This window comes from Neofelis nebulosa, chromosome 17, assembly GCF_028018385.1.
Source record: "Neofelis nebulosa isolate mNeoNeb1 chromosome 17, mNeoNeb1.pri, whole genome shotgun sequence".
NCBI lineage: Eukaryota > Metazoa > Chordata > Mammalia > Carnivora > Felidae > Neofelis > Neofelis nebulosa.
The window spans coordinates 7238816-7263067 of NC_080798.1; the positions used below are offsets into that span (position 1 = coordinate 7238816).

The 24252-nt window shown below is 44.7% G+C and overlaps 1 protein-coding gene across 1 annotated transcript in view; it reads right to left on the reverse strand.

Annotated features, from left to right (window-relative positions):
* The window catches only part of ZNF175 (zinc finger protein 175), a 34537-nt gene that overhangs the window by 9009 nt on the left and 1276 nt on the right, over nucleotides 1-24252 (reverse strand). The window contains exons 2-3 of the mRNA XM_058708359.1: nucleotides 22353-22611; nucleotides 170-296 (exon numbers count right to left, since the gene is read on the reverse strand). Coding sequence (XP_058564342.1) covers nucleotides 170-296; nucleotides 22353-22442 — 217 coding nt within the window. The 5' untranslated portion in view covers nucleotides 22443-22611. The remainder of the gene's footprint in view (nucleotides 1-169; nucleotides 297-22352; nucleotides 22612-24252) is intronic.

Below are 24252 nucleotides of genomic sequence, written 5' to 3' on the forward strand. Positions count from 1 at the left end.
TACTACTATTCGAAAGGGCCCTAAAGGAACAACCAGACGGGGACAAATCAAAGGCAAACAGATTACATACTTCATTTGCCCTACTGCGTCCCACAACAAGGAGGGAAATCTCGACGAGGTCTGAGATTCCGGGGGGGGGGGGGGGGGGGGGGGGGGGAGGGGTGCTCACCCAGGGAGAGGAGGTGGCTGCAGATCTCCAGCATCACGTCCCAGTACAGGCATCTCTGGGTGGGGCCCAGCTGCTCCCACTCCTCCCTGCTGAAGTCCATGGTCACATCCTCAAATGACACCGATACCTGTAACATCAAACCCCCAGGTCAATGCGAAATTACTCCTTATTGGAAAGAGGTCACCTGCAGACCTGTTCTTAATGATTTTTCCCCATGATGTACATGGCTCTCCACTAACCACCCACTGCATGTTGTATTTTGGGGGATTAAAACTTTTTAGAAATACCCTGCAATCTGACTACATACTCGTGATATTGTGGTTAGCTCCAGCTGTCTGGCACAGAGCTCTTAAAACACTTGAAAAATTTTTTGGCACAAAAAAAGACATTCAGATCAATGCAACAGAATAGAGAACCCAGAAATGGACCCACAAACATATGGCCAACTCATCTTTGACAAAGCCGGAAAGAATATCCAATGGAATACAGTCTCCTCAGCAAGTGGTGCTGGGAAAACTGGACAGTGACATGCAGAAGAACGAACCTGGACCACTTTCTTACACCATACACAAAAACAAACTCAAAATGGAGGAAAGACTTAAATGTAAGACAGGAAGCCATCAAAATCCTCGAGGAGAAAGCGGGCAAAAGCCTCTTTGATCTTGGCCACAGCAACCTCTTACTCAACACGTCTCCGGAGGCAAGGGAAACGAAAGCAAAAATGAACTACTGGGACCTCGTCAAAACAAAACGCTTCTGCACAGCAAAGGAAACAATCAACAAAACTAAAAGGCAACCGACAGAATGGGAGAAGAGATTTGCAAACAACATATCAGATAAAGGGTTAGTATCCAAAATCTATAAAGAACTTATCAAACTCAACATCCAAGACATAATCCAGTGAAGAAATGGGCAAAAGACATGAATAGACACTTCTCCAAAGACGACATCCAGATGGCCAACCAACACATGAAAAAATGCTCCACATCACTCATCATCAGGGAAATACAGATCAAAACCACAATGAGATACCACCTCACGATAAAGGCTTGAGGAAGAAGATGATGGCGTAGGAGGACGCCGGGCTCACCGCGTCCTGCTGAACACTTAGATTCCACCCACACCTGCCTAAATAACCCAGAAAACCACCAGAAGACTAGCAGAACAGATTCTCCGGAGCCAAGTGTAGACGAGAGGCCCACGGAAGAGGGTAGGAAGGGCGGAGAGGTGGTGTGCACTACACGGACTGGGGGGAGGGAGCCGGGGCAGAGGGGCAGCCCGCCGGCCAAGCAGAGACCCTGACTCTGGCTTGCAAAAACAGAGGGGCTGGATGGAGTGTGTTCGGACAGCAAGCGGGACTTAACATCTGGAAGGTTATACGCTAACAGCTCTGCTTGGAGAAGGACAACGGGAGGGAGAGTTGTTGAGCCCCGGACGACAGAGCTCAGTTTGCCGGGGAACAAAGGAGCTCGCCAGTGCCATCTCCCTCGCCCATCCCCCAGCCAAAATCCCAAAGGGAACCAGTTCCTGCCAGGGAACTTGCTTGCACCGCGCAAACATCCAACGCTGTGCTTCTGCGGATCCATCCCTCCGGTGGCGGGTCTGATTCCCTCCCGGTGCTGCAGGGCCCCTCCTGAAGCGGATCACCAAAGGAAAAGTGAGCTGAGCCTGCCCCTCCTGCCCCCGTGCACCTTGCCGATCCACCCCAGCTAATAAGCCAGATACCCAGCACCACAAGCCTGGCAGTGTGCAACTAGCCCAGACGGGCCACGCCACCCCACAGTGAATCCCGCCCCTAGGAGAGGGGAAGAGAAGGCACACACCAGTCTGACTGTGGCCCCAGCGGTGGGCTGGGGGCAGACATCAGGTCAGACTGCGGCCCCGCCCACCAACGCAAGTTATTCAAGACAGCACAGGGGAAGTGCCCTGCAGTCCCGCACCACTCCAGGGACTATCCAAAATGAAACGGATGAATTCCCCTCAAAAGAATCTCCAGGAAATAACGACAGCTAATGAACTGATCAAAAAGGGTTTAAACAATATAACAGAAAGTGAATTTAGAATAATAGTCATAAAATTAATCGCTGGGCTTGAAAACAGTATAGAGGACAGCAGAGAAACTATTGCTACAGAGATCAAGGGAATAAGGAACAGCCAGGAGGAGCTTTTAAAAATGCTATAAATAGCTGCAAAATAAAATGGAGACAACCACAGCTCGGATTGAAGAGGCAGAGGAGAGAATAGGTGAACTAGAAGATAAAATTATGGAAAAAGAGGAAGCTGAGAAAAAGAGATAAAAAAAATCCAGGAGTATGAGTGGAAAATTAGAGAACTAAGTGATGCACTAAAGAGAAATAATCTATGCATAATTGGTATTCCAGAGGAGGAAGAGAGAGGGAAAGGTGAAGGTGTACTTGAAGAAATAATAGCTGAGAACTTCCCTGATCTGGGAAAGGAAAAAGGCATTGAAATCCAAGAGGGACAGAGAATTCCGTTCAGACGTAACTTGAATTGATCTTCTGCATGACATATCATAGTGAAATTGGCAAAATACAAGGATAAAGAAAATTCTGAAAGCAGCTAGGGATAAACGTGCTCTAACATATACAGGGAGACTAATAAGACTCGTGACAGATCTCTCTACTGAAACTTGGCAGGCCAGAAAGGAATGGCAGGAAATCTTCAATGTGATGAACAGAAAAAAAATATGCACCCAAGAATCCTTTATCCAGCAAACCTGTCATTTAGAATAGGAGAGATAAAGGTCTTCCCAAACAAACAAAAACTGAAGGAATTCATCACCACTAAACCAGCCTTACAAGAGATCCTAAGGGGGTATCCTATGAGACAAAGTACCAGAGACACTGCTACAAGCATGAAACCTACAGACATCACAATGACTCTAAACCCCTATCTTTCAATAATAACACTGAATTGTAAATGGACTAAATGCTCCAACCAAAAGACACAGGGTGTCAGAATGGATAAAAAAACAAGACCCATCTATTTGCTGTCTACAAGAGACTCATTTTAGACCTGAGGACACCTTCAGATTGAAAGTGAGGGTATGGAGAATTATCTATCATGCAACTGGAAGTCAAAAGAAAGTTGGAGTAGCCATACTTATATCAGACAAACTAGACTTTAAATTAAAGGCTGTAACAAGAGATGAAGAAGGGCATTATATAATAATTACAGGGTCTATCCATCAGGAAGAGCTAACAATTATAAATGTCTATGCACCGAATACGGGAGCCCCAAATATGTAACAATTACTCACAAACATAAGCAACCTTATTGATAAGAATGTGGTAATTGCAGGGGACTTTAACACTCCACTTACAGAAATGGATCATCTAGACACACGGTCAATAAAGAAACAAGGGCCCTGAATGATACATTGGATCAGATGGACTTGACAGATATATTTAGAACTCTGCATCCCAAAGCAACAGAATATACTTTCTTCTCAAGTGCACACGGAACATTCTCCAAGATAGATCACATACTGGGTCACAAAACAGCCCTTCATAAGTATACAAGAATTGAGATCGTACCATGCTTACTTTCAGACCACAATGCTATGAAGCTTGAAATCAACCACAGGAAAAAGTCTGGAAAACCTCCAAAAATATGGAGGTTAAAGAACACCCTACTAAAGAATGAATGGGTCAACCAGGCAATTAGAGAAGAAATTAAAAAAATATATGGAAACAAACGAAAATGAAAATACAACAATCCAAACGCTTTGGGACGCAGCGAAGGCAGTCCTGAGAGGAAAATACATTGCAATCCAGGCCTATCTCAAGCAACAAGAAAAATCCCAAATACAAAATCTAACAGAATACCTAAAAGAAATAGAAGCAGAACAGCAAAGACACCATAAACCCAGCAGAAGAAGAGAAATAATAAAGATCAGAGCAGAAATAAACAATAAAGAATCTAAAAAAAACTGTAGAGCATATCAATGAAACCAAGAGTTGGTTTTTTGAAAAAATAAACAAAATTGATAGATAAACCTCTAGCTAGGCTTCTCAAAAAGAAAAGGGAGATGACCCAAATAGATAAAATCATGAATGAAAATGGAATTATTACAACCAATCCCTCAGAGATACAAACAATTATCAGGGAATATTATGAAAAATTATATGCCAACAAACTGGACAACCTGGAAGAAATGGACAAATTCCTAAGCACCCACACACTTTCAAAACTCAATCAGGAGGAAACAGAAAGCTTGAACAGACCCATAACCAGCGAAGAAATTGAATCAGTTATCAAAAATCTCCCAACAAATAAGAGTCCAGGACCAGATGGCTTCCCAGGGGATTTCTACCAGACGTTTAAAGCAGAGATAATACCTATCCTTCTCAAGCTATTCCAAGAAATAGAAAGGGAAGGAAAACTTCCAGACTCATTCTAGGAAGCCAGTATTACTTTGATTCCTAAACCAGACAGACCCAGTAAAAAAAGAGAACTACAGGCCAATATCCCTGATGAATATGGATGCAAAAACTCTCAATACGATACTAGTAAATCGAATTCAACAGCATATAAAAAGAATTATTCACCATGGTCAAGCCGAATTCATTCCTGGACTGCAGGGCTGGTTCAACATTCACAAATCAATCAACATGATACATCACATTAATAAAAGAAAAGAACCATATGATCCTGTCAATCAATGCAGAAAAAGCATTTGACAAAATTCAGCATCCTTTCTTAATAAAAACCCTCGAGAAAGTCGGGATAGAAGGAACATACTTAAACATCATAAAAGCCATTTATGAAAAGCCCACAGCTAACATCATCCTCAATGGGGAAAAACTGAGAGCTTTTTCCCTGAGATCAGGAACACGACAGGGATGCCCACTCTCACCGCTGTTGCTTAACATAGTGTTGGAAGTGCTAGCATCAGCAATCAGACAACAAAAGGAAATCAAAGGCATCAAAATTGGCAAAGATGAAGTCAAGCTTTTGCTTTTTGAAGATGACATGATATTATACATGGAAAATCCGACAGACTCCACCAAAAGTCTGCTAGAACTGATACATGAATTCAGCAAAGTTGCAGGATACAAAATCAATGTACAGAAATCAGTTGCATTCTTATACACCAACAATGAAGCAACAGAAAGACAAATAAAGAAACTGATCCCATTCACAATTGCACCAAGAAGCATAAAATACCTAGGAATAAATCTAACCAAAGATGTACAAGATCTGTATGCTGAAAACTATAGAAAGCTTATGAAGGAAACTGAAGATATAAAGAAATGGAAAAACATTCCATGCTCATGGGTTGGAAGAATAAATATTGTCAAAATGTCAGTACTACCCAAAGCTATCTACACATTCAATGCACTCCCAATCAAAATTGCACCAGCATTCTTCTCGAAGCTAGAACAAGCAATCCTAAAATTCATATGGAACCACAAAAGGCCCCAAATAGCCAAAGTAATTTTGAAGAAGACCACAGCAGGAGGCATCACAATCCCAGACTTTAGCCTCTACTACAAAGCTGTCATCATCAAGACAGCATGGTATTGGCACAAAAACAGACACATAGACCAATGGAATAGAATAGAAACCCCAGAACTAGACCCACAAAAGTATGGCCAACTAATCTTTGACAAAGCAGGAAAGAACATCCAATGGAAAAAAGACAGTCTCTTTAACAAATGGTGCTGGGAGAACTGGACAGCAACGTGCAGAAGGTTGAAACTAGACCACTTTCTCACACCATTCACAAAAATAAACTCAAAATGGATAAAGGACCTGAATGTGAGACAGGAAACCATCAAAACCCTAGAGGAGAAAGCAGGAAGAGACCTCTCTGACCTCAGCCGTAGCAATTTCTTACTTGACACATCCCGAAAGGCCAGGGAATTAAAAGCAAAAATGAACTATTGGGACCTCATGAAGATAAAAAGCTTCTGCACAGCAAAGGAAACAATTAACAAAACTAAAAGGCAACCAACGGAATGGGAAAAGACATTTGCAAATGACATATCCGACAAAGGGCTAGTATCCAAAACCTATAAAGAGCTCACCAAACTCCACACCCAAAAAACAAATAATCCAGTGAAGAAATGGGCAGAAGACGTGAATAGACACTTCTCTAAAGAAGACATCCGGATGGCCAACAGGCACATGAAAAGATGCTCAACGTCGCTCCTCATCAGGGAAATACAAATCAAAACCACACTGAGATACCACCTCATGCCGGTCAGAGTGGCTAAAATGAACAAATCAGGAGACTATAGATGCTGGAGAGGATGTGAAGAAACGGGAACCCTCTTGCACTGGAATGCAAACTGGTGCAGCTGCTCTGGAAAACAGTGTGGAGGTTCCTCAAAAAATTAGAAATAGGCCTACGCTATGACCCAGCAGTAGCACTGCTAGGAATTTACCCAAGGGATACAGGAGTACTGATGCATAGGGGCACTTGTGCCCCAATGTTTATAGCAGCACTCTCAACAATAGCCAAATTGTGGAAAGAGCCTAAATGGCCATCAATTGATGAATGGATAAAGAAATTGTGGTTTATATACACAATGGAGTACTATGTGGCAATGAGAAAGAATGAAATATGGCCTTTTGTAGCAACGTGGATGGAACTGGAGAGTGTGATGCTAAGTGAAATAAGCCATACAGAGAAAGACAGATACCATATGGTTTCACTCTTATGTGGATCCTGAGAAACTTAACAGGAACCCATGGGGGAGGGGAAGAAAAAAAACAAAAGAGAGGTTAGAGTGGAAGAGAGCCAAAGCATAAGAGACTTAAAAAATGAGGACAAACTGAGGGCTGATGCGGGTGGGAGGGAGGGGAGAGTGGGTGATGGGTATTGAGGAGGGCATCTTTTGGGATGAGCACTGGGTGTTGTATGGAAACCAATTTGACAATAAATTTCATATATTTAAAAAAAATTAAAAAAAAAAAAAGATACCACCTCACACCTGTCAGAATGGCTAACATTAACAACTCAGGCAACAACAGATGTTGGCAAGGACGGGGAGAAAGAGGACCTCTTTTGCACTGCTGGTGAGAATGCAAACTGGTGCAGCCACTCAGGAAAACAGTATGGAGGTTCCTCAAAAAATTAAAAATAGAACTACCCTACGACCCAGCAATTGCACTACTAGGCATTTATCCACGGGATACAGGTGTGCTGTTTTGAAGGGACACATGCACCCCCATGTTTACAGCAGCTCTATCAACAATAGCCAAAGTATGGAAAGAGCCCAAATGGCCATCGACAGATGAATGGATAAAGAGAATGTGGTATATATATACAATGGAGTATTACCCGGCAATCAAAAAGAATGAAATCTTGCCATTTGCAACTACATGGATGGAACTGGAGGGTATTATGCTAAGCGAAATTAGAGAAAGACAAATATGACTTCACTCATATGGGGAATTTAAGATGGAACAGATGAAGGGAAGGCAAGCAAAAATATAAAAACAGGGAGGGGGACAAAACATAAGAGACTCATAAATATGGAGAACAAACTGAGGGTTACTGGAGGGGTTGTGGGAGGCTAAATGGGTAAGAGGCAGTAAGGAATCTACTCCTGAAATCATTGTTGCACTATATGCTAACTAATTTGGATGTAAATTTAAAAAAAAACACACAACAAAAAACCTTGAAAACTTTTTAACTTTTTTTAATGTTGATTTTATTTTTGATAGAAAGAGAGTGCAAGCAGGGGCAGGGCAAGGAGACAGGGAAACACAGAATCCAAAGGAGGCTCCAGGGTCTGAGCTGTCAGCACAAAGCCCGATGCAGGGTCGAACCCATGAGCTGTGAGATCATGACCTGAGCAAAAGTTTGCTACTCAAGTGACTGAGCCACCCATGTGCCCCAAACCCTTGAAATTTCTTAAGTGAGGAAGAGTGATAAAGGTGTCCTCTTATTATGTTGATGAGATGAGTTTTAGGAATGGGGGGCTGGTTGCCAGGGGAACCAGAGCAGTGACTAGAGGGTTAGAACTGACCCCCAACCTCCAGGGAGGGGAGAGGGGCTGGAGGTGGACAATGGCCAATGATTTTGTGCACCCTGCCTGTGTCATGAAGCCTCCATAAACACCCACAAGGGCGGGGTCTGGACAGCTTCCCGACTGCAGAACCAGATCCAGTCCCCAGGGCACCCTGCGGGGCCTCTGACTGGGGACAGAAGCTCCTTTGGAATCTCACCTGATGGATCTCTTCATCTGGCTGTTGATTCTTATTAGTTAATATCCTTTGCAGCAAATAGGTATCGTAATAATTGTTTCCTGGATTCTGGGGGCTACTCCTGAAAATTAACTAAACCCAAGGTGGGGATCCTGGGAACCTCCGAAGGCCCCTGGTGTTTTGGTTGGCATCTGAAGTTGGGGAAGAGGGTCTGTCTTGTAGGCTGAGCCCTTACCCTGTGGGATCTGACCCTATCTATGGTTAGACAGTGCCAGAATGGAGTTCAATATGATAACAAAAGGGGCACCTGGGTGGCTCAGTTTATAAGCGTCCGACTCTTGATTTCTACTCAGGTCACGATCTCCCAATTCATGAGTTTGAGCCCCGCGCCAGGCTCTGTGCTCACAGCACAGAGCCTGCTTAGGATTCTCTCTCTGCCTCTCTCTCTCCGCCCTCCCTCTTGCTCATGCTTGCTCTCTCTCAAAATAAATACACTTAAAGAAAAAAAATTTTTTTAACGTTTATTCATTTTTGAGACAGAGACAGAGCATGAGTGGGGAAGGGGCAGAGAGAGAGGGAGACACAGAATCTGAAGCAGGCTCCAGGCTCTGAGCTGTCAGTACGGAGCCCGACGTGGGGCTTGAACTCATGAACTGCGAGATCATGACCTGAGCCGAAGTCAGACACTCAACTGACTGAGCCACCCAGGCGCCCCAAGAAAAAAACTTTTTTTTAACGTTGAGAACAAAAGACCCCAATAATCAGACAGCAACAGCTAAAGGACAAGATGGGTTCCCTCATGGCAAGGGAGAGAAAACAGAAATTTTCACCAGGCCAGATGACCCTGAAGAATAAAAGTCAGCAGGGGCGCCTGGGTGGCGCAGTCGGTTAAGCGTCCGACTTCAGCCAGGTCACGATCTCGCGGTCCGTGAGTTCGAGCCCCGCGTCAGGCTCTGGGCTGGGCTGATGGCCCAGAGCCTGGAGCCTGTTTCCGATTCTGTGTCTCCCTCTCTCTCTGACCCTTCCCCGTTCATGCTATGTCTCTCTCTGTCCCAAAAATAAATTAAAAAGTTGAAAAAAAAAATTAAAAAAAAAAAAAAAAAAGTCAGCATGGCCTGTGGCGACGGGCCTGCACAAAATTCAGCAAAATTCATGGGAAGACACACGGTATGGTACTCCTCCTCAGCCGCCACACCCTGGAGCCACTGCCGGAAACGGAGGGCTGGGTCCTGCTTGTCGTCTGCTCCTGAGGTTGAAGTCTGGGGTCTGACCACCCTCGACAAGGGGACAAACTTGCGGGTTTTGCCTATTTAAGCCTAAACCTTCCCCTCTGGAGTGGGCTTTCCGTTCACAGCCGAAGGCTGTGGTCTCCCCAGTCTGCATATCGTGGCAGCAAAGCTTCCCCTCGCCTGTGACCAAATCGTGGCATCCCAGGAGTTTCTGCTGACAAACTGGAGGACACCCAGCTGGTATCACAGGGAAATGAGTGGCTGTGGGGAAAAATCTCCACGCATTTGGTGACCAGGAGAGTCAGAGGCGCCGTGTTCTGTGTGGGTAAAGGAGCCACGCAGGAGAAGCGATTTCCCTTTACAACAGGGACTGTGGAGGGCACCTGGGTGGCTCAGTCAGTTGAGCGTCACAGTTCATGAGTTCGAGCCCTGCGTCAGGCTCCGAGCTGCCAGTGCACAGCCTGCCTGGGAGTCTCTCTCTCTCAAAAATAAATAAACTTCCAAACAAAACAAAACAGGGAATACTACTCTGAGTAGAAGCTGACCTCTAGGAAGAGTAGGCATGAAGGCATGCACGTGAGTGCTGCGGGTGGGAGAACACAAAAGATGCCAGGTGCCTGGGTGGCTCAGGCAGTTAAGCCTCTAACTTCAGCTCAGGTCATGATCTCAGGTTCATGGGTTCGAGCCCCACATTGGGCTCTGTGCTGATGGCACCCAGCCTGGAGCCTAAGGCCTGCTTTGGATAGTGTGTGTGTGTGTGTGTGTGTGTGTGTGTGTGTGTGTGTGTGTGTGTCTGCCCCACCCCCACTCACTCTCTCTCAAAAATAAACATTAAACTTTTTTTTTAATCAAAAAAATAAAATAAAGATGCTCAATGACAACCCAAGAGACTCTGAGGTAGTGGTTTTTTTTTTTTTTCTGGACCAAGTTCCACCATATGGGTGGAGGAAGGGGGATCCCCTCACACCACCAGGCGGGATCCCTACAGTGGGGTGGCCTACAGCTCAACTTAATTCTGACGCCATCTACCTGGAGGTGGCGTCAGATCCCACAGGTGAGGGCACTCTCCTGGAAGCCCCGGCTATCACCCGTGCTTCTGATCAGCAAGGGGGTGGGGGGCTGGAATTAGAGGTTCCCCTGACCCCCTTCTTGGGCTCAATTAACATGCTAGAGAAGGGGCGCCTGGGTGGCTCAGTGGGTTAAGCGTCCGACTTTGGCTCAGGTCATGAGCTCATGGTTTGTGAGTTCGAGCCCCACATCGGGCTCTGTGCTGACAGCTTGGAGCCTGGAGCCTATAAGCTGCTTCGGATTCTGTGTCTCCCTCTCTCTCTACCCCTCCCCTGTTCATGCTGTCTCTCTCTCTCTCAAAAATAAGCAAACATTAAAAAAAAGCAAAACAAAAAACCATGCTAGAGCAGCTCGAGGAATTAAGGAAACCCATTTACTCCATTGGATCACTCACTATAAAGATAGTAAAAGATATGAATTAACAGCCAGGTGAAGACATGCCCTGGGCAGGGGGTGTGGGGGAAGGGGGCTAGGGCTCCCATGCTCCCCTCCAGTGAGCCACTCTCGGGGCACCTCCACCCCACCTGGCAGCTCCCAAACCCCACCCTCTTGGGTGTTTCTGGAAGCTTTATTACATAGCTGTGATTGACTTGGAGTATATCACTGGCCTTGGGTCAGTGATTCCACCTGCAGCCCCTCCCCCATCTCTGGAGGTGAAGAGGTGGGGCTGGAAGCCCCAACCCTCCAATCACAGGGCTGGTTCCCTTGGCAACCACCATCCTTAGGGGATTTCCAAAATTCCCCTTACTTGTATAAACCCAATAGTGGTGGACAGGGGCTGACACACACCACGGTTATGGCTCTAAAGGGTTTGGTTTTTTTGCCAGGAACTGAAGACAAGACCAAACATTATGACAGAAGATGCCCCTGCTGCTTAGGGCTCAGGAAAATTCCAAGGATCTGGGGGGCTGTGAGCCAGGAACCATGGATGAAGACCAAATATCCTCGTTTCTCCTGAATCTCAGTATCACACAGCTGTGTAAGAGTGTCATTAAAAGATCAGGAAGTAAATACCAAAATATTTAGTTAATAGGGTAAAAGTTCATTGCCTCTAAGGAGAAGAGACAATGCTGACAGCTGTTTGTTTTAAGCTGGAACACTGTGTAAGCCTATGTAACAGCTGGTCTTTGGGAGGAGAGGTAAGTGGAACAGGACAGACCTTCCAGGAGAGGAAGCTTATACTGGGTCACACAATTTCCATCATCTGCCACACAGTGGTGCTTGCAAAGACAGCTGTTATTATTTCCAAGCCGAGCAAAACAATCTTTTCTATGTACAAATAAAACCAAAACCACCTGCAAAGGAAAAAGTGCCAAATGTCTTAGAAATGTACATATATGCGTGATGAGTATTAGAAAATATATTGGAAAACCAGAGGCCGAGACAAAGATATAAAATATAAACATAAAATATAAATCAAACGGCAAGAAAAAAGTTAATTCACACCCAAAAATATGCCTGACACCTGTCAGGATGGCTAGTATCAGGAACACGGTAACAGGAAGATGGGCTCACCTCGTCCTGCTGATCGCATAGATTCCACCCACACCTGCCTAAACAACCCACAAAACCACCAGAAGACGAGCAGAACAGACTCTCCGGAGCCAAGTGTGGAGGAGAGGCCCACGGAAGAGGGTAGGAAGGGTGGAGAGGCGGTGCGCGCTCCACGGACTGGCGGGAGGGAGCTGGGGCGGTGGGGGGGGTAGCCCGCCCCGCAAGGCAGAGCCCCCGAGTCTGGCCAGCAAAAGCGGAGGGGCCAGACCAAGTGTGTTCTGACAGCCAGCGGGACTTAACATCTGGAATGTTAAAAGTCAACAGGTCTGCTCTTGGAGAGCGGGGAGGGCAAGAGGACACCGGGAGGGAGAGGTGTTGAGCCCCGGAGGACAGAGCCCAGCATGGTGGGGAAAAAAGGCGCTGGCAAGAGCCATCCCTCTCCCATCCCTCGGCCAAAATCCCAGAGGGAACCAGTTCCCCTCACTGAACTTGCTTGCACCACGCAAACACCCAACGCTGTGCTTCTGGGGATCCATCCCTCTGACAGGTCTGCCTCCCTCCCAAAGCGGACCACCGAAGGCAAAGCGCGCTGAGCCTGCCTCTCCCACCCCTGTGCACCTTGCGGATCCACCCCAGCTAATACGCCAGATCCCATCGAAGCAGCACCACAAGCCTGGCAGTGTGCAAGTAGCCCAGACAGGGGCCACACCACTCCACAGTGAGTCCTGCCCCTGGGAGAGGGGAAGATAAGGTACACACCAGTCTGACTGTGGCCCCAGCGGTGGGCTGGGGCCAGACATCGGGTCTCACTGCTGCCCCGCCCACCAACACAAGTTACTCCACACAGCACAGGGGAAGTGCCCTGCAGTTTGGAGCCACCACAGGGACTACCCAAAATGACGAAACAGAAGAACTCTCCTCAAAAGAAACTCCAGGAAGTAGTGACAGCTAATGAATTGATCAAAAACGATTTAAGCAATACGACAGAACAAGAATTTAGAATAATAGTCATAAAATTAATCACTGGGCTTGAAAAAAGCATAGAGGACAGCAGAGAATCTATTGCTACAGAGATCAAGGGACTAAGAAATAGTCACAAGGAGCTAAACAATGCTATAAATGAGGTGAAAAATAAAATGGAGGCGGCCATAGCACGGATTGAAGAGGCAGAGGAGAGAATAGGTGAATTAGAAGACAAAATTATGGAAAAAGAGGAAGCTGAGAAAAAGATTAAAAAAATCCAGGAGTATGAGGGGCGAATTAGAGAACTAAGTGATGCAATCAAATGGAACAATATCCATATCATAGGAATTCCAGAAGAAGAAGAGAGAGAAGGGGCTGAAGGTGTACTTGAACAAATCATAGCTGAGAACTTCCCTGATCTGGGGAAGGAAAAAGGCATTGAAATCCAAGAGGCGCAGAGAACTCCCTTCAGACGTGATTTCAATCGATCTTCTGCATGACATATAGTGAAACTGGAAAAATACAAGGATAAAGAGAAAATTCTGAAAGCAGCTAGGGATAAACACGCTCTAACTTATAAAGGGAGACCCATAAGACTAGCGGCAGACCTATCTACTGAAACTTGGCAGGCCAGAAAGGAATGGCAGGAAATCTTCAATGTGATGAAGATTGAAGAAATCTTCAATGTGATGAAAAATCTGCAGCCGAGAATCCTTTACCCAGCAAGTCTGTCATTCAGAATACAAGGAAAAATAAAGGTTTTCCCAAACAAAAACTGAAGGAATTCATCACCACTAAACCAGCCCTACAAGAGATCCTAAGGGGGACTCTGTGAGTGAAATGTTGCAAGGACCACAAAGTACCAGAGACACTGCTACAAGCATGAAACCTACAGACATCACAATGACTCTAAACCCCTATCTTTCAGTAATAACACTGAATTGTAAATGGACTAAATGCTCCAACCAAAAGACACAGGGTGTCAGAATGGATAAAAAAACAAGACCCATCTATTTGCTGTCTACAAGAGACTCATTTTAGACCTGAGGACACCTTCAGATTGAAAGTGAGGGTATGGAGAATTATCTATCATGCAACTGGAAGTCAAAAGAAAGTTGGAGTAGCCATACTTATATCAGACAAACTAGACTTTAAATGAAAGGCTGTAACAAGAGATGAAGAAGGGCATTATATAATAATTACAGGGTCTATCCATCAGGAAGAGCTAACAATTAAAGTTCTATGCACTGAATACGGGAGCCTTCAAATATATAAAACAATTAATCACAAACATATGCAAGTTTATTGATAAGAGTGTAGTAAATGCAGGGGACTTTAATACCCCACTTACAACAATGGATACATCATCTAGACACAGGATCAATAAAGAAACAAGGGCCCTGAACGATGCATTGGACCAGATGGACTTGACAGATACATTTAGAACTTTGTATCCCAAAGCAACAGAATACAGTTTCTTCTCAAGTGCATATGGGACATTCTCCAAGATCACACACTGGGTCACAAAACAGCCCTTCATAAGTGTAAAAGAATTGAGATCATACCATGCATACTTTCAGACCACAATGCTATGAAACTTGAAATCAACTTCAGGAAAATGTCTAGAAAACCTCCAAAAGCATGGAGGTTAAAGAACACCCTACTAAAGAATGAGTGGGTCAACCAGGCAATTAGAGAAGAAATTAAAAAAATATATGGAAACAAACGAAAATGAAAATACAACAATCCAAACGCTTTGGGATGCAGCGAAGGCAGTCCTGAGAGGAAAATACATTGCAATCCAGGCCTATCTCAAGCAACAAGAAAAATCCTAAATACAAAATCTAACAGCACACCTAAGGGAAATAGAAGCAGAACACCAAAGACACCCCAAACCCAGCAGCAGAAGAGAAATAATAAAGATCAGAGCAAAAATAAACAATACAGAATTTAAAAAAACTGTAGAGCAGATCAATGAAACCAAGAGTTGGCTTTTTGAAAAAATAAACAAAATTGATAAACCTCTAACCAGGCTTCTCAAAAAGAAAAGGGAGATGACCCAAATAGATAAAATCATGAATGAAAATGGAATTATTACAACCAATCCCTCAGAGATACAAGCAATTATCAGGGAATATTATGAAAAATTATATGCCAACAAACTGGACAACCTGGAAGAAATGGCCAAATTCCTAAGCACCCACACACTTCCAAAACTCAAACAGGAAGAAATAGAAAACTTGAACAGACCCATAACCAGCGAAGAAATTGAATCAGTTAACAAAAATCTCCCACAAATAAGAGATGGTTGTCTCCCAATAACCAACCAGATGGTTTCCCTGGGGAATTCTACCAGACATTTAAAGCAGAGATAATACCTATCCTTCTCAAGCTGTTCCAAAAAATAGAAAGGGAAGGAAAACTTACAGACTCAATCCATGAAACCAGCATTACTTTGATTCCCAAACCAGAGACCCAGCAAAAAAAAAGAGAACTACAGGCCAATATCCCTGATGAATATGGATGCAAAAATTCTCAACAAGATACTAGCAAATTGAGTTCAACAGCATATAAAAAGAATTATTCACCATGATCAAGTGGGATTCATTCCTGGGCTACAAGGCTGGTTCAACATTCACAAATCAATGTGATACATTACATTAACAAAAGAAAAGAACCATATGATCCCATCAATCGATGCAGAAAAAGCATTTGACAAAATTCAGCATCCTTTCTTAATAAAAACCCTTGAGAAAGTCGGGATAAAAGGAACATACTTAAACATCATAAAAGTCATTTATGAAAAGCCCTCAGCTAATACCATCCTCAAAAGAGAAAAACTCAGAGCTTTCTTCCTGAGATCAGGAACACGACAGGGATGCCCACTCTCACCGCTGTTGTTTAACATAGTGTTGGAAGTTCTGGCATCAGCAATCAGACAACAAAAGGAAATCAAAGGCATCAAAATTGGGAAAGATGAAGTTAAGCTTTCACTTTTTGCAGATGACACGATATTATACATGGAAAACCCGACAGACTCCACCAGAAGTCTGCTAGAACTGATACATGAATTCAGCAAAGTCGCAGGATACAAAATCAATGTACAGAAATCAGTTACATTCTTATACACTAATAATGAAGCAACAGAAAGACAAAGAAACTGATCCCATCCACAACTGCACCAAGAATCATAAAATACCTAGGAATTAACCTAAGATGTAAAAGATCTGTATGCTGAAAACTATAGAAAACTTATGAAGGAAACTGAAGAAGATACAAAAAAATGGAAAAGCATTCCGTGCTCATGGGTTGGAAGCATAAATATTGTCAAAATGTCAATACTAGCCAAAGCTATCTACAGATTCAATGCAATCCCAATAAAACTGCACCAGCATTCTTCTCAAAGCTAGAACAAGCAATCCTAACATTTGTATGGAACCACAAAAGACCCCGAATAGCCAAAGTAATTTTGAAGAAGACCAAAGCAGGAGGCATCACAATCCCAGACTTTAGCCTCTACTACAAAGCTGTAATCAAGACAGCATGGTATTTGGCACAAAAACAGACACATAGACCAATGGAATAGAATAGAAACCCCAGAACTAGACCCACAAAAGTAGGGCCAAATAATCTTTGACAAAGCAGGAAAGAACATCCAATGGAAAAAAGACAGTCTCTTTAACAAATGGTGCTGGGAGAACTGGACAGCAACGTGCAGAAGGTTGAAACTAGACCACTTTCTTACACCATTCACAAAGAAATAAACTTAAAATGGATAAAGGACCTGAATGTGAGACAGGAAACCATCAAAACCCTAGAGGAGAAAGCAGGAAAAAACCTCTCTGACCTCAGCCACAGCAATTTCTTACTTGACACATCCCCAAAGGCAAGGGAATTAAAAGTAAAAATGAACTACTGGAACATCACAAAGATAAAAAGCTTCTGCACAGGAAAGGAAACAATCAACAAAACTAAAAGGCAACCGATGGAATGGGAAAAGACATTTGCAAATGACATATCGGACAAAGGGCTAGTACCCAAAACTTATAAAGAACTCACCAAACTCCACACCTGAAAAACAAATAATCCAGTGAAGAAATGGGCAGAAAACATGAACAGACACTTCTCTAAAGAAGACATCCGGATGGCCAACAGGCACATGAAAAGATGCTCAACGTCGCTCCTCATCAGGGAAATACAAATCAAAACCACACTGAGATACCACCTCATGCCGGTCAGAGTGGCCAAAATGAACAAATCAGGAGACTCTAGATGCTGGCGAGGATGTGGAGAAACGGGAACCCTCTTGCACTGTTGGTGGGAATGCAAACTGGTGCAGCCGCTCTGGAAAACAGTGTGGAGGTTCCTGAAAATGTTAAAAATAGATCTACCCTATGACCCAGCAATAGCACTGCTAGGAATTTACCCAAGGGATACAGGAGTGCTGATGCATAAGGGCACTTGTACCCCAATGTTTATAGCAGCACTCTCAACAATAGCCAAATTATAGGAAGAGCCTAAATGTCCATTAACTGACGAATGGATAAAGAAGATGTGGTTTATATATACAATGGAATATTACTTGGCAATAAGAAAGAATGAAATCTGGCCCTTTGTAGCAACGTGGATGGAACTGGAGAGTGTGATGCTAAGTGAAATAAGTCATATAGACAAAGACAGATACCATATGTTTTCACTCTTATGTGGATCCTGAGAAACTTAACAGAAGACCATGGGGGAGGGAAAGGGAAGAAAAAAAAAGTTAGAGAGGGAGGGAGCCAAACCATAAGAGACTCTTAAAAACTGAGAATAAACTTGGGGTTGATGGGGGGTGGGAGGGAGGGGAGGGTGGGGGATGGGTATTGAGGAGGGCACCTTTTGGGATGAGCACTGGGTGTTGTATGGAAACCAATTTGACAACTTTCATATAAAAAGACAAAAACAAAACAAAAAAACAAAAAGACAGTAACAAGTGTTGGCAAGGATGTGGAGACCAAAGGACCTTCATGCACTGTGGGTGGAAACGTAAATGGGTGCAGCCACTGTGGTAAACAGCACGAAGGGTCCCCTAAAAATTAAAAATAGAAATACCACACAATCTAGTATTTCCACTACTGGATATTTACCCAAAGAAAATGGAAACACTGACTTGAAAAGGTTAGGACTTGTCGAAGTCCTAACCCCCAGTACCTCAGAGTGTGCCTGTATTTGGAGACATAGTCTTTTAAGAGGTAACCTATGTTTATTGCAACATTATTTACACCAGCCAAGATATGGAAGCAACCTAAGTATCTATCAACAGGTGAATGGATAAAGAAGATGTGGTGTGCATATAAATGTTAGACATACGTGTGTGTATATACCGTGTATAGACCGGGAGGGTCTTGTGCTAAGTGAAATAAGTCAGAGACAAATACCGTATGATTTCACCTGTATGTGGAATCTAAAAAACAAAACGAATGAACAAGCAAAGCAGAAACAGACCCATAAACACAGAGAACTAGTGGCTGCCGAAGGGGACGAGGATGGGGAGATGGGCAAAGGTGGGGAGTGGGGAGTACAGGCTTCCAGCTATGGAACCAGTGAGTCTCAAGGATAAAAGATACAGCGTAGGGAACACTTGTGGTGACAGATGACAGCACTTGTCAATTTAATATGTTGTACACTTGTTACCAATGTACCATTGTGTCACTATACTCCAATTTAAAAAAAATATTTTTTTTTTTTTAACATTTATTTATTTTTTGAGACAGAGAGAGACAGAGCATGTACAGGGGAGGGGCAGAGAGAGAGGGAGACACAGAATCGGAAGCAGGCTCCAGGCTCTGAGCCATCAGCCCAGAGCCCGACGCGGGGCTCGAACTCACGGACCGCGAGATTGTGACCTGAGCCGAAGTCGGAGACTCAACCCACTGAGCCACCCAGACGCCCCTATACTCCAATTTAAAAAGACCAATAAAGCAACAACAACGTAAAAAATACAAATTAAAGCAGCCGTGGCATCTATTTATTTTTGATCAGATTAACAGACTTAAAAAGTAGAGAATAACAACACAATATTGGCAGAAGCCGAGGGAAGACCACGATGAAAAGAATATGCGAATGTTGGTGGCAAATAGCCTAACACGAACAGAGAAGCTGAGTGAAAATCTGAATTAGCAACGGGAGGATCTACTGAAACGGCAAAACGAAAACCAGGGCAAGCCGGCAAAATTATTTTCATCATCTAAAAGGAAATGAGCCAATATGAACTAACATGTATCATAACACCCACTTGAACACGCTTTCAATCCTGCTCTTAACAGTTCAACACATATCAAGGCAAAAGGAAAGGCATTTACCTACGATGTACTGTTTGTCACCGTTTATGGGCTCAACTGTGTCTCCCCTCCAAGCTCCCCACACCCAAGAAAATTCTTATGGCAAAGTCCTAACCCCCAGTACCATGGAGAGATGATCTTTTAAAAGCCTGGGTGTCTCAGTTGGTTGTCTGTCTGTCTGACTTTGGCTCAGGTCATGATCTGGTGGTTTGTGGGTTCAGAGCCTAGAACCTGCTACGGATTCTGTGTACGTGTGTGTGTGTCTCTCTCTCTCTGCCCCACCCTCCTCCACTCGCACTGTCTCTACCTCTCAAAAATAAAGAAACATTCAAAAAAATAAACAAAAGAGGTAACCAAGTTAAAATGAGGTCAGTAGAGTAGGCTCTGATCCTGCATGACTGGGGGTCCTGATAAAAGATTAAGGGGCACCTGGGTGGCTCAGCTGGTTAAGCTGATAGTTTAGCAGCTGACTTGATTTCAGCTCAGGTCTCGATCTCAGTTCATGAAATCGAGCTCCTTCCCAGTGAGGAGCCTGCTTTGGATCCTCTCTCCCTCTCTCAAAATAAATAAGTAAACATTAAGAGAAAAAAAAGAAAAGAAAAAAAAAAAAAAAGGAAAGGAAATGAGACACAGACCCCCACAGAGGGAAGATCACACGAGGACAGTCAGAAGCCATCCATCTACAAGCCAGGGAGAGAGGCCTCAGAAGGAAGAACCCTGATGACATCTTGACTTTGCATTTCCAGCCCCTGGAATCATGAGAAAATACATTTCTGTTGTTTATGCCACCCAGGCTGTAGCACTTCGTGACGGCAACCCGAGCAAACTAACAGTCACACAACAAAGATCTTGGACAGTTCTGGGTGAAATTTGGGTGTTTTACCTTTTCATTTTTGGCATGCCTTTTAGGGGGCACCTGGGTGGCTCAGTAGGTTAAGCGTCTGACTCCTGATTTCAGGTCATGACTTCATGGTTTGGGAGTTCAAGCCCCACATCAGGCTCTGTGTGGACAGTGCAGAGCCTGCTTGGGATTCTCTGTCTTCCTCTCTCTGCCCCTTCCCTGCTCACGCTCTCACTCTCAAAAAGAAATAAACATTTTAAGTTTTTATTTATGTATTTGAGAGAGAGACAGTGCAAACGGGAGGGGCAGAGAGAGAGCCAAAGAATCGGAAGCAGGCTCCAGGCTCTGAGCTGTCAGCACACAGCCCGATGAGGGGCTCAAACCCTCGAACCCTGAAATCATGACCTCAGTCGAAGTCAGACATTTAACCGACTGAGCCACCCAGGCGCCCCCAAAATAAACATTTTTTAAAAAAGAATGACTTTTAAGTATCTGTGGCAATATCTTTTAATTTTTAAATGATTTTTACTCGGCATTTATTTTTAATAGTTTTTTTTTTTTTTTTTTTCAACATTTTTTATTTATTTTTGGGACAGAGAGAGACAGAGCATGAACGGGGGAGGGGCAGAGAGAGAGGGAGACACAGAATCGGAAACAGGCTCCAGGCTCCGAGCCATCAGCCCAGAGCCTGACGCGGGGCTCGAACTCACGGACCGTGAGATCGTGACCTGGCTGAAGTCGGACGCTTAACCGACTGCGCCACCCAGGCGCCCCTATTTTTAATAGTTTTAATGTTCTTCGATGTTTTCTATTATCAAATGTTTCTGTCAGGTGGAGTGGATTTTAAACATAATTGAAATATATAATCTTCTCACAGTATGTTGGTTCACGATGGTAATAACCCATGCATTTACTATACTTAAAAAACAGGACATATCTCTGTAACTGATTATAAACCCATCGCAAGGCAGTGACACACGGTTTATTATTATGGCCATCCATTACTGTTTTAAAACACACAATGTCTTGGGGCGCCTGGGTGGCTCAGTCGGTTAAGCGTCCGACTTCGGCTCAGGTCATGATCTCACAGCCCATGAGTTCGAGCCCCGCGACGGGCTCTGTGCTGACCGCTCAGAGCCTGGAGCCTGTTTCGGACTCTGTGTCTCCCTCTCTCTGACCCTCCCCGTTCATGCTCTGTCTCTCTCTGTCTCAAAAATAAATAAACGTTAAAAAAAAAAAATTAAGGGGCGCCTGGGTGGCGCAGTCGGTTAAGCGTCCGACTTCAGCCAGGTCACGATCTCGCGGTCCGTGAGTTCGAGCCCCGCGTCAGGCTCTGGGCTGATGGCTCGGAGCCTGGAGCCTGTTTCCGATTCTGTGTCTCCCTCTCTCTCTGCCCCTCCCCCGTTCATGCTCTGTCTCTCTCTGTCCCAAAAATAAATAAAAAACGTTGAAAAAAAAAAAAAATTAAAAAAAAACAACAACACACAATGTCTTTAAATACAGACTAACTTGTAATTTAGGAAGTCTTGAGTATACCCAAGAATCTTTCTTTCTTATTTCCATATATTAAATATTAATATCTGGGGGCAACTTAGAAACACTATTCTCTGGCATTTTTATTCATCGTGAAAACAGGAAAACCCACACGTGTCCTTAGAAGGCAGTTCTTGCTCTAGTATGCTATGTTCCTGTAAACCCTGGGGAGACGGGAAACCAAGCAAACCCCTGCCAGCAGGTAAAGAGAAGTCAGGTAGGGGGCAAGTGGCTGAGAATATGCGGACACACCCAGTGGACACACCCAGTGGTGGATGAAGTTTCGAGTTTCCCTGCCAGTGGCTGGGGCTTCTCACCTGGATCAGGAGCTACCTTTTCCTCTTCCTCTGCCCCAGGGCCAACCCTCCCCTCCATCAGCCCTGTTTGGTTTCCTCTACAATACAGATGGCCTGTGAACGAGGGGACATCAGCCCCCATGGCCCGCTCTCAGCAGGCGGATGCACATAGTCTGAGCGACACAAAGTCCAGAATCTGCTGCTTTCTGTATCTGCCCTCAATTTCTGGAAACTGTCCCTGGAGTGGCTCCTGCTTACCTCGCATGGTCCATCCTGCTCCTCTGAACCCAGGGCCTGGGACCTCTGGGGCAAATTCTCACCAGCAGTCATGTCTCCTCTAGGCTTCATTTCTCGGTCTCTCTTGTGGGCAAGTCCTTTCTTCCCGGGAGCCCAAAGCTGGGTGGGCACCTGGAGGCTTCAGTCAGAGCTGCGGGGGAGTCTGGCTGGGCTTCTAAGGAGACCGGCAGCGTCATTGGTATGGTCTGATCCGGGGGCTCTGCAGAGCCACCAGAAAGTCCTGGAAAGGGAACACCCACACAGTCATTCATCGAACATTTGCTCCATGCAAGTATTTTCGAGAGTCCTTCGGGGAAGTCCACTGTGCTAGACATAATTTTTTTTTAATGTTTATTTATTTTGAGAAAGAGAGGGAAACAGAATCCCAAGCAGGCTCCAAGCTGTCAGCACAGAGTCTGATGCGGGGCTCAATCCCACGACCCTGGGATCATGACCTGAGGCACGCTTAACTGACTGAGCCACCCAGGTGCCCCTATGCTACATACTATTGATGTGGGATCATAAGGCAAGCTAACATCCGCAACCCCCACCCCCACCAGGTGGGATACATGTGATATCCCTCAGGCACCTGTGGCTGCCCAAGAACAAAGGAAAAGGGAAAACGAATGGCTAACCAAGGTCACAGTCAAGCAGGACAGGAATCCGGTGGGTTTACGTAAGTCTTGGTAAATTACAAGAAAAAGACAATCTTATCAATAGCCTAACCTCCAGAAGCCCAGACTCAGTCTCCTAGAGCCTTAACATCACCCTCCCCTGCATAAAGATGTGGGGAACAAAGGCAAGAAGGAAACGGTAAATAAGATTAAATTTCCTTATAACCTGCAGTGCATGGAGGCCAGAGTGAAACATTCCTCCCAGAACTCCCTACAGTCTTAATGCTTTGCTAGAGAAAAAACAACTTTAGCTTAACAACAGCTAGGCTTCTAGTATCTTATAAGTCTTCTTTTCTTTAGCACATGAAAATCGTTTTTGGAAACCTCCCTTTTGCCTTTCCCTCCCCCAACTCCATAGTATATAACCAGTCACCTGTCACAGCCCCAGTGCGGCTCTTTCTGCCCACGGGTCCTGTTCCCATGCTTTAATAAAATCACCATTGTGTATCAAAGACCTCTGTCTTAAGATTTTTTTTTAATGTTTATTTTTGAGAGAGAGAGAGAGAGAGAGAGAGAGAGAACACGTGCATGCACGCACCAGCGGCAGAGGGGCAGAGAGAGAGAGAAAGAGGGAGACACAGAATTCGCAGCAGGCTGCAGGCTCTGAGCTGTCAGCACTGAGCCTGACGCGGGGTTCGAATCCAGAAACCGCGAGACCATGACCTGAGCCGAAGTCAGACGCTCAACCAAATGAGCCACGCAGGCGCCCCTGAAGATTTCTTGGCCGTCAGCTCTGAACCCCCACCACCACTCCAAAACCCCACTGCTATGGAATAAAAGCTCAGAAGATCCCAGTTATTTTTTTTTTAGGTTTTTTCTTTTAACTTTTTTTTTTAACGTTTATTTTTGAGACAGAGGGAGACAGAGCATGAATGGGGGGAGGGTCAGAGAGAGAGCGAGACACAGAATCCGAAGCAGGCTCCAGGCTCCGAGCTGTCAGCACAGAGGCCGACTCGGGGCTCAAACTCACCAACCGTGAGATAATGACCCGAGCCGAAGTCAGATGCTTAACCGACTGAGCGCCCCAGGTGCCCCTCTCTTGTGCCTCCTAAATTGCACACAGCTGCCTCTACCCCACGTGGTCCCCTACCCGGTCAGCTTCCATAAACACCATCTCTTTCTCCCATTGTCTTCAGAGAGCTGAGGCTTTGAGCCGGCCACGGTGGTGTGTCTAAGCTTCTGGACATTTCCGTGCCCATCCACAACAC